The sequence below is a fragment of the Vigna unguiculata genome, chromosome 8, assembly GCF_037176805.1.
Source record: "Vigna unguiculata cultivar grain cowpea cultivar isolate G323 ecotype 2 chromosome 8, ASM3717680v1, whole genome shotgun sequence".
NCBI classification, from domain to species: Eukaryota; Viridiplantae; Streptophyta; class Magnoliopsida; order Fabales; family Fabaceae; genus Vigna; species Vigna unguiculata.
The window spans coordinates 7596516-7608133 of NC_140799.1; the positions used below are offsets into that span (position 1 = coordinate 7596516).

At 32.8% G+C, this 11618-nt stretch overlaps 2 protein-coding genes across 2 annotated transcripts; one reads left to right on the forward strand and one right to left on the reverse strand.

Annotated features, from left to right (window-relative positions):
- Nucleotides 1-1257: 1257 nt before the first annotated feature.
- On the reverse strand, nt 1258-4304 carry LOC114194427 (Pentatricopeptide repeat (PPR) superfamily protein). The gene is made up of 2 exons (XM_028084624.2): nt 3634-4304; nt 1258-3082 (listed from the first exon to the last, which is right to left on the reverse strand). The coding sequence occupies exons 1-2, from the start codon at nt 4259-4261 to the stop codon at nt 1866-1868; spliced, it is 1845 nt and encodes a 614-aa protein (XP_027940425.1). The 5' UTR covers nt 4262-4304; the 3' UTR covers nt 1258-1865.
- A 3466-nt stretch (nt 4305-7770) lies between these two features.
- On the forward strand, nt 7771-11180 carry LOC114194428 (2Fe-2S ferredoxin-like superfamily protein). The gene is made up of 6 exons (XM_028084625.2): nt 7771-8011; nt 8163-8276; nt 9374-9427; nt 9779-9841; nt 10213-10275; nt 10770-11180. Exons 1-6 carry the CDS (start codon nt 7862-7864, stop codon nt 10803-10805), a joined length of 480 nt encoding a protein of 159 aa, XP_027940426.1. The 5' UTR covers nt 7771-7861; the 3' UTR covers nt 10806-11180.
- The last annotated feature ends 438 nt before the right edge of the window (nt 11181-11618 follow it).

The following is an 11618-nucleotide window of genomic DNA, read 5'->3' on the forward strand; positions in this document are numbered from 1 at the left end:
GATAGCGAAGAACCTGCAAAGACACTCTAACGCCTAAGTTAGTTACTGCAGTAAATGTGGAGATTACAATAAATGAAATCATTGACTTACCTCGTGAATAGTGTTATTTATATTACTTGGATGAGCCTTGGTTGTTGGACCTAGGTTATGCAAGATTATATTGTCTAAGGTTTTCTTAATGTGCTTATTTATCCTTAATCACTTTGTGATTTGTCCTTTTATCTAAATGGCTCCATATTGCAGCAATGACACATGTGTTTGTCCTTTTGGTATAGGCTGAGACATCCTCGATGTTTAGGGACATACTTGGCCAATATATGTATAATTAGAGTTTCAAAATAAACATATCAACCTAGTTTGACAGGTTAAATGGACGCTGACTTTTGGATCTTATAATTTTATTTTGAACAAAATGAATCATTTCAATACAAGAAAATCTTTAAATAACAAAGACTAAAAATAGTTGATCACTATAATGACTAAATTATAAATAAAAAGTTATCAATCTTTAAAATAATTATTATTATAAATAAAAAATTATAATTAGAGTGACCAAATAAACTCTAAATTGATCAATAGTATTAACTACTACAATTTTGATTACTAAAAAAACTGATGTTTAAATTGATTATTCTGACCAATTTTTTTTTTTCTAAATTAATTTTTAATTAGGGAACTTCTTGAGTTTCGGTTTAAAAAAAATCTAAATCCAAAAAATTAAAAAGCAGAATATTTATTTTTAAAAATTTAAGTATTACTGACTTAACTCAAAAGTCTCAGAGAAGTCCAACTTAAACTAATATAGTCTACGATCTAAATGGTCCAGGTCAACAATAACTCTGATTGATTACAATTTTTATAATCTATTTGCAAGGATTTTACTGATCATTTGGTTATGCCAATCACTACATGATGATATTCTAAATGAGATTTCCCTTATTTAAAAATTAATAAAAGAAAGTTGTGTTTTACACAATGCTTCGTATCCACATTTTTTTTTAAATATTATAATTCTATAATTTTAAAGAATTTACCCCTGACGTAAAAAATATAAAACCAATATTCTCATTGTACCACTTTCATTTACTTAAATTGATTTTTTAATCTTTTAAAATCCAAATCAATAATCCTAAAGAAATTGAAGTAAAGGTTTTTTTTTATAATACATTCATTGACCCCAATAAAAATTGTATCTAAGACTTTCTATATATCTAAAATTCCATACACTATATCGACATAGTGTGTTGAACATAAGGCTTGTCAGGACAATAATATACTCTACAATATTGAGTAAAAGAATACATAATACATTGAACTTCATCCTAAAAACAATATTTTTGATAAATAAATAAATAAATTTAAATTTAATATACGTTTGAAGCTTTTGAAGTCCGATGACCTTCTTCTGAGCAGACCCAGCCCCAATGAGAGGCTGATGGAAGCAATTGTCTGACTCAACAATTATGACACTTTCCTGCATAGAATACTAAAATAACCACGATTTGAAATTCTTGAAGCCATCAATTAGCCTTCTTATATATGATCTTCCCAGAAACAATATTATGATCTGTTAGCATTCAGTTGATGCCATCTTCATTGATAAATTACCCAGTGATGCTCACAAGAAGTTACTTTCTGTATAACTAACTCAGATTGCACCTGTTAATGTAGCCATGACAGCAGTAAATCAGTTCATTGCTCTCCATATTAACCTTGTTGTCATGCCTACAAAATTGCAAAGGGAAGAACAGCAGAATTTTTTGGAACAAACGAGAACAATTGCAAACTGAATCCCATGTGTTTCAAAAGCCCATAATTGCTCCCTGCTGAGTGCTTACTGAAATCATAGAAGTTTCTACTGAATTTCATTTTCCCTCAATATCCTTCATCACATATTTTTCACTTGAGACAGCATTTTCTGATGAATTTCTATACTGACGAAGTTCACTCGGATCCTTACAGTCCTTCAGCATATCAGAAAATGCTTTAGCTTTCCGAATTATAGATTTTCTTCGTGTAAAAGCATCCTCTCTGTCTCCACCATAAGTATTTGGCAAGTTGCCAGAATAGGGAACAGAAGACATTAACTTGCAAAGCTTTTGAGCCATTTCAGTCATACCTTGTCTCTTTAACTCAGCTTTCATTCTCTGGAAAGTGAGATACTGAGGAACTATACCTCTTCTTATCATGTCCTCGAATTCAGCAAAAGCCTCTTCCAACCTATGCATTTTGCAGAGCAGATGAATTAACATGGTACTGGTAGCCAAGTCCATATCATAACCATTATGCCTCATTTCCTTGCTAACTCGAACTGCCATGTCTAACTTCCCCTCTTCACATAACATCTTCACCAAAAGATGGTAAGTTAACCGATCTGGGGTATAACCAGACTCAATCAACTTTGCATACAGGTTCATCCCCTCCTCAACTTTTCCACATCTTGAAAAGTACCTAAAAAAGTAGTTATAGGTAGTGGGACTTGGGATCAAACCCCTGCTTATCATCATTTTAAGAATCTTACTAGCACCAACAAGATCTGCAGCTTTACAAAACCCTTTTATTAGAGAATTATACGTTGAATCAGTAGGACCAATTTCCAAAACATGGAATCGTTCCAACATACCCAAAGCCTCTTTGAATCTTCCAGCTTCTGCTAGTGCATCGATGATTGGGTTGTACACAATTGCATTTGGTGCAATTCCTTCTCTGGTCATATCACCAACCATTTCGAGTGCTTTCTCGACACGGCGCATCCTGCAATATCCTTCCACAAGGGTACCATATGTCACAACACTTGGTCTCACATTCTCCTTCTTCATCTCTTCCCAAAGTCTCTCGCCCTGCTTCAGTTTCCTCGATCGAAACCATCCATTCAACATTATGTTATATACCCGAATAGAAGGAACCCAACTTAAGTCCAACTCCTTTTTCCAAAGGAAATACTCTGAAGCTTCCCTCACTGACCCTTCTTTACAAAGTGAATCTATCAATATCTCAAACAAACTCATTTCTGAGCCAGAATCCACAATGGACTTGTTATCTTTAGCAAATTCATAAGTTCTGATTGCAAGTTTGGACATACCTGATTTTTTTTTTTTCAGAAAGAAAAAGCATTCATCGTTAGAAAGAAACAGAATAATTTTGGACAACACTACACACATAATTTGAGTTATGAAAATTCGTAAACAGATTGGCTAAACTACACCATCACTTGCAGTATACTAACTTAAAATTCAACAATTTTAAACAAATTAGAAAGATTCCGATGCCTTTTGACCCTTGTTTCTACTATAAGAGCAACAAAAATTCTTTGGTTCTAATCCTTTTAAACTTGAACTGCAAAAAAAAAATACATTGATAAGTCCAAGATGATTTTTATCAATGAATCCAAAGAACGTTACTTTTACAAGTTTTTCTTTCACAGCAAATTCACTTTCAAAATTAAAAATTCAAAAGTTTGAAAACCCACTTCTCAAGTCATGAAAACCAACTTCAATAAACCCTACTTCGCAAGTCCAACCCCAAACACACAATGCACTCAATTTGAGTTCTGAAAACTCTCAAAACACATTGCGAAACCCAAACTGAAATTGAACAATCCGAAACCTTAAATCGCAGAGCATAATCCATTACCTGCTCGAGCATAGCGTCGAATCATTATGGCAAAGGTCTTAACGGAAACCAAGCTTTCGTTTTCTTCTTCCCCATCTCCGACGTGATCGAGAACAAGTTTCCATGCGGCGTCAAACTCCCTTGCCTTAGCGAGTGCATTGACGACGGCGTCAAGGAGCTTCGGGTCGGGCCTGAAGCCGGGTCGCTTCTGGGCCCAGAGGAAGAGCGAGTGTAAGAGCTTGGGAGACGAGCCGAAGCGGTCGAAGACGGCGAGCAGGAGGGCCGGGTCCGGTTCGATGGCTGAGCGATCGAGTTGGGCGTGGAGGACCGGACCGGGCGAGACGGAAGGGTCCGTGAAGAGGTTGGAAATGAGGGAGAATGCGTTTAGGTTCGGAGAGGTAGGGTCGGGAGTTGGGTTAGGGTTGGCGTTGGGATTCGGATGAGGGTTTGGTTTTGGTAGTGATGGCCATTGGATGATTGGATTTCCCGGTTCGGATAGCCATGAAGAAGAGAAGAGACGGTCTGGGGAGGGTCGGAAGGAAGGGTTTAGGTTAGGAATAGGGTCTGGGACTGAGATTGGGTTTGGAGTACAGGGTAATGAACGGAGGGAGAAGAGTGGATTAGGGGATTTGAGATAACGAGAGAGCATTGAGTTCGGTTTGGAAGATGGAACTGAAGTGGTAGCATAACTTCACAAATTTTAATTGCTTTTCTAATAAGCTCCCTTAAGTTACTTTTTTAACAAATTCTTTTATCCACTTTTAAACTCTTTTGTATAAAATAGGAAAATGATTTTTTTACATTCACATGATTCATTTAATAACTTATTTTAAGGGTTAAAATAGTTATTTAAAAAATGAACTTTTGTATTTATAAAAATAAATTAAAGGATAGTGTTAAATAAGCTAAAAGAATTTTGGATGTAAAAATACCATTATCCTATAAAATAAAAGAAATGTTTAACTTAGTGGCAAATTGTTGGTGCAGAGTGATGATATATATTGTTCTTATGTAATTGAAATATACTCTTCAAAGACTCTATAAGAAGCACCTCATTCACTCCAAAGTAATTTTATATGTATTCAGGATGAGATTCTGACAATATTAGAGATGATGGGTGTGCTTGCAAAGACAAGTTGACGCTAAAATTAGGTATGTGTGTCAGATAGTAATAATGCAATATTGAATATGTAATACCTTATTAATAGTGTTATTTATAATGGATTCTTGGGTTTTTACTTGATTGGGTTGTTTAGATGGTTAACTTTTTTAAATTGTTTAGGATTTTTGCTAAACCATCTTGTGTCTTAATCTCTTTATCAATTATGATTGATCCTTATTAGCTCTGGTTGAGATGTCCTTACTGACATGGTGTCATACTTTATTGTTCGAGATAGGCTCGGTGACATATAGTACACTAGTCTTGTTATGCAAAGAAAATTTATTGAAATTGTCCGGGTTGAGTTGAAATTTTTTTACAAATTTCAATAGGATTTAATTTTTGACCCGACCCACCTAGAACCCGGCTCACCCAGGTTGAACTCGTGATGAGCCGGGTTGGCTCATCAACCCATAAATAAAGAGTCACATAAATTTTTTTTATTATATTGGGTTTACATGTGAGTTAGGTTATGTTGTTTTTTTAGCCAACATATTGGTAATTTGTATTCTTCTTCTTTTTTGTGATTTTGGTTTGTATTTGGAATTTAACATCTCTTTGAATTGTATTTAGATTCTATTGAAGTTTTTTAGATTTTAATGATAATTATAATTTAGTTTTTTTTTCAGACTGGAGAAAAAAATTGTACTTTTTTTTTTTTAATTAAGTGAGTCAATGAGCCAACTCATTTAACCCACCAACTCGTGGTGGGTCGGCTAATAAGTGAACCGGGCTAGGTTGGCTCACTAAGTGGCCAACCCATGATGGGTCGAGTCGGGCCAAGCCCGGTTATCCCTTTTGACAACTCTAAATTTTATGTTCTTTGGTTGCTACAAGTATATAGCCCTCTAGTATCAATAAGTGCAATGATGAAGAGAGTTGATGGACAGGTGTGGGTGGTCTCAGGTGTAGCAGTTACTTGGGAAGAAGAATGATCGTGAGGCATGACCATTATATATAAGATCTAACGGTTGAAAATGAAATGGTGTCAGGTGAAAGAGTGCCTCTAGTGGCTATAAAAGAGGGCTCATTTGGACAGTTGAGGCAATTATATGCTCTAGTCTATGATGCTCAAATACGGCACGTGTATTAGATACGACATGTATCTGATACGTTAATACACTAATTTTGAAAATAATAGGGCACGGCACGTTATGTATACATCTTGAAAAAAAAATACAATATTTTTTAAAAACATGATAAATATATGATTATTCTTGTGTAAATTCAAATTAAAATCAAATGTATTAAATATTTTCAACATAAATTTTATAAATTATTGTCATCATAAGAAAATGGGTTAAATATGTTTTTGGTCCCTCAAGTTTCAGCAAAATTTGGAATTAGTCTCTCATCAAAACTTTTGACCAATTTAGTCTTTCATCTTTCAAACTGTGTGAATTTAGTCCTTTTAACCAAATTTTGTTAAGTTTATTTGACGTCTCAAGCCCATTTCATGATAGTATTTAAAATATTTACACTGTTTGACACATTTTTGCTTCAATGTTAACTTAAATACTATCATGAAATATGCTTGAAACGTAAGATAAACTTAACAAAATTTGGTTAAAAGAACTAAATTCACGCATTTTGAAAGATGAAGGACTAAATTGGTATAAAGTTTTGATGAGGGACTAATTCCAAAATTCACTGAAACTTGAGGGACCAAAAACATATTTAACCCTAAAAAAATTATTGGTTTATATATTAGATATTTCATTGATAAGTATTGATAAAGTATCTTAAAGTATCGAATATGGATACATGTCAGACACGGATACGTAACACAAATTGAAGTATCAATGCATCATAGGCTCTAGTAAGTGACAAAGTGTTCTTATTAAATGTGTTGCTTTGCTTTGTCATCCTTGTTTAGGTATGTCTTCCTCTAGTGTTTCCAATATGTCATCTAATACCAATGAGACATGTAATGGTGAGGAGAGAATGAGATCCTCAACAGGCGCATCATCTTCTAATAAGTATATGAAGCAACATTTGTATGTAGCCAAGAGTCTTCTATTTGAAGCAACATCTTCTTTCGCTTGAACCTTCAAGATGTATTACATGTCTTTGTTTTAGCATTGAATGTGTGTGACTTCTTTGGCAAGGCCTCTAGAGCATGGTGGTGCTTTATAGCCTCTAGAGCATGGTGGTGCTTTATAGATTTGGGTAGGTGACTTCTCTCTACCTTTGAACAAAATACAGTGTTTGACACGGATGGTTAACCTTACAACATTGACATCTTGTCTTTTCCATTGAAGTTGATAAATAGAACAATTTTTGTCACGTTTTCCAGAGATCTTTGATGTTGATAACGGATTACAAGATCAATGAAAGACTAAAAAAATATATAGTTTTTGCAAACGTAAAATAAACATTTGTTAATGTTTGACATGTACTACAAAATAATTAAGACTTGTGTCCTTTGATCGAAATATATATATACTTATTATTTGTTCAAGCAACAACTTAATTAACTAAGTGCACTAACTTGTATCTATGTAAACAAAATCTTATGAAATATACATGTTCATGACACTTGCATCTCTCAAACAAAGCACATTTTAAACAAGCCTTCATTTGTCTTAATCACACAACTTACATTTCATGAACTAGATGAAATATATGTATGACACGATTTGATACATTTTATACTTATTTAATCACATATAAAAAATCAAACATAACCTATATTTCCAACACATTTAGTCAACAAAAACTCCATTTTAAATCACAGAAAACTTTGAAAAACTATTATATGATCATTTCTAGTTTTAATTTGAATTTTGAAAAAATAAATAAATAAAAGCTTTCATATTGCTCCGATTGGGTTTCATTGAATTTTTAACTTGCAAATTCAATATTCAACCCAATAAACACTCTTGTTAAAATTTTATAATATTTTTGTCTTGTGAAAAAATAAAACCATTTTCTTCATGGTAAGTAAACAACAGTAAAATTCTTCAATAATCGACTTCAAAAAGGAGCATAAAGTATGAAATCACGCAGACACAAACACCACCTCATTGGCCATTGCACTTTACATCACAAAAACAGAGTTTGCGCGAACCGTCGATAACAGAAAACAGAATGGCTTCCATGAATTTCTTTACCACCATTTCCCTCGCCGCCGACGGCCGGAATTCCACCACCTATTTTCCCCGGAGGCGGACGTACTCCGTGGCTCTCGCCGCCACTTCGCCGGAATCTCCACCGGAAATAGAGCTCGAGTTCATCGGGGTAACGTTCAACTAATTCCATTTCTGCCTAACAGCAATTCAATTACATACATTCGATTTGTGTTCTCACTTTGTTCTGGATAATTTAGCATATCCGAATAGAATTATTTAGGGTTAGTGAATTTGGAATGAGTGGAAACGGTTTGTTGCAGCCGAAAGCGGAGAGTGATGGAAAGTATCCGGTGGAGAAAGCAAAAGCGATAAGCGGAGAGAAGCTGTTGCGGAACATCATGACGGATAACAAGATCGAGCTTTACGCCACCTATGTATGTCTCATACCACATGATTTTCAATCCACCACAACCACTAACTCCTTTTGCACCACATTTTCAATGGCTATGCACTACTTTTTCTTACTTATTAGTAGATTAGTAGATTTAATTACTGTTACTATAGCTATATAATTTATTTTATGGTTTCCATATTTAAAAAGGTTAAATTAACTTTATTTTATATATTTATTACGTGTGAAAAAAATGTTCTCTAAAGAATGCAAGATGTGTTGTATACAGAAAAAAAAAAAAGAGAACTGTTAATAATCGCGAAGGAAAAATTAGTATTTAGCAAGAAACTTTTGTATCGTTTTAAAAATGAAAAAATTATGTGATGTTTATAATTTTAAGTAATCAAAAGTATATTAAAGTTTGCTAATAAGTATTTTCAAAAGGATAATTTAGATGTAATATTTTTGTCTTTCTGTTATTCTTTAATTAAAATTTTAGTTACACAGATGATTCTTATAATAAATATTTACAAAGACTACGACTAAAGTAAAATTTTCTGATTAAAATTTAACATGAGAAGTGTTAAAACAACTAATTTTAAATAGTTGACAGCGAAATATTTTTATGCTGATAATGCCTCTTATCAAACCCTTAATTTATGTCACTATAATGGATGATCTTTTATCCTGCCTTTAGTTTTTTCAATATATTTTTTTATGTGAAATGAAGTAAATTTTGTGTGTTGATTTTTATGAAACCTACTTTTTTTTTTAATAAGTAGTAAGGTGTACAAAGATTTTCAACTCAATATTAATTGACAATATGGCATTTAACTAAATTTAGAATATTAAATTTTGTAATAATTATTGTTATAAAAATATGTAAATAAGTAAAAGTAAAATAATTTATTAAAAATATATCATGTAATGTTATCAACGCATTTTTTTTGTTAGTATTTTTAATAAATAAATCTTTCATATATTAATTGCTTATTCTTTGTTTTTAACAACATCGTTTTAAAAAAAAAATAAGAAACGTAAATTTAAAACTCAAACTTCATATGAATACAGCAAAAATGATCATGTACTTATTTAAATAATATTTATGTAGCTGTTAAATTTTAACTTCATGAAGAGCAGGGGAAACTGATGAACTGCGGAGGAGGAGGTAGCTGTGGAACTTGCATCGTAGAGGTAAATAATTTTGTTGTTGTCATGATAATATTTTCCTACATACGCTTCCATTGTTAAGCCGATACTAACTTCAAAATACCATTATTTGAGTGATCACATCGTGTGTAAATTGTCTGATTTATTAATCATTCGGTTGAAGATTAACTTTCTCAACTTTGTAGATAGAGTTAACGCTTAAACACACTAAATAGTTCAATCAACGTTTTAACTGATGCATGAATATGTTGTGTTGGTCAATGAGTTAGCATAACATTTACGAAGTATGAACCTTATCTCTGAGGTTTTTTACAAGGTATATACTGTATACCCATTAATCTCTAATTGCAAGTGTTATTGATTCTTTTGTTGCAGATTATTGAAGGAAAAGATCTTTTAAATGAAAGAACCAATACTGAACTCAGATATCTCAAGAAGGCATGTTTGCTCTCCCTCTCAAATCACCACACAAAAACGTTTGGTTCGAGTCATGGTTCAACTTTAACTGGTTAAATCTATAGTTGAATTGAATAATATTAGAAAGAATGAAATAACCTATTTAAGATTTAACTGAATCTCCTATCCTAAGACAGTGTAGAAATTTCATATTCTGAGAAAGTCATTTGATATTATGGTCATTGAATTGAATTGAATGCACTTCCATCTTATCCAATGGAACAATGAACTACTGGTGATTTATAACCCCTTTTTTTCTTGTAAGACCAATTTCTTAGAAAGGTCATCTTACTCTTTGAGGGTTATATGATGGTAAGCTTTTTCTAATTCTAAGCTTTTGCCATTTTGAACAGAAACCTGAATCTTGGAGGCTGGCTTGTCAAACTATTGTTGGAAACAAAGAAAACTCTGGCAAGGTAGGTATCTTTCAAATTCAAGCTTCACTTTAAATAGCTATTTTTTCTTTGTTCTGTGTATCGAGAGTGGTGTCACGGCATATACCCTATACCATGATCATGATCTACTTTTATTGGATATTTTAAATAAAAAGTTGTTTGATTTTATAATAATTTAATCTGATTGGATGCCATATTTCATAAAGTTTCAACATCTGCTGTCAAGTTGATCCCAATTCACTACAAACACCATTAAAATGATTATTTGTATATGAAGTCTACAATAGGACCCTCAATGATGAAGACAATTATAGCATGTAGAAAATATGATGTGCTAGTCACTTTCACCTTTAAGTAAACGAAATTTAGAGAGTGCGAAATCTTTATCTTTTTATACAGATATAGTAAAGAATGAGACATAAAAATATTGAGTGATTACATTCAAAATTAAGATTGTTTTCCTTCATGGGTAGTAGATTTGGTGGATTAATATATTTGCTATGATGGCCTTTTAGGTTGTTGTTCAAAGGATTCCTCAGTGGAAGAAGTAATAGACCATACCAAGCAGGATTTCCATGTGTTCCTCCTCGATTTAACAGGGTTAGAAGCAGCAGTACAAATCAGTGATGCCTGCATCATAAATTTATTAAAACTCTGGTTTGGTTCTTAATGTAACCTGGCAGATATCTATAATGTATAATTTCCCTTCATGTTTTTTAATGCTTGCCACTTGGTTTATATTCTTTAGGTTAGTGTACAAACCTTTGGTGCACAATAACATCAACGAGCCAATATGCAGAATAGAATATTGCAGAAAAGAGAAAAACATCAGCACAATTTTGAACTTGTTTATATACTTAATCTATGGAATGTCTTATCTAAGAAGCTCAATTGATTGCAAATGACATATGATCTTTGATGTCTAATTCCCAAAAGTGTAATGTATTCTTTTTCTTCACACAAATTGCTGAAGGAATTCCTTTACCGCAGCAGCTTTCTCATGGCTACAGAGAGCTAAGTATGTTTAGATAATTTCAATTCTTATTTCTACTCTCCAAGTCTTTTTGTTTAATTAAATTTTAGAATTTTATGGTATTTGAAATTTCCTTTTACAAATCATAGTACAGAACACTAAATTCGTCCCTTAAGAGTTCAATTATTGGTGACATAGTAAAAACTCATGATCCTTGAAAGATTATTCTGTCACTAGATAAATTTGTTAACCCTAACAGACTTGAATTTAATTGCAAAAATGGTGCACCGACAAGGCGGGAGTGTGGTAATATGCTTGATAATGGCATTGAATAAGATGACAACCACAGAAATGGAACAGGGTCATTGTTTAATAGTGGACACAGACAGAT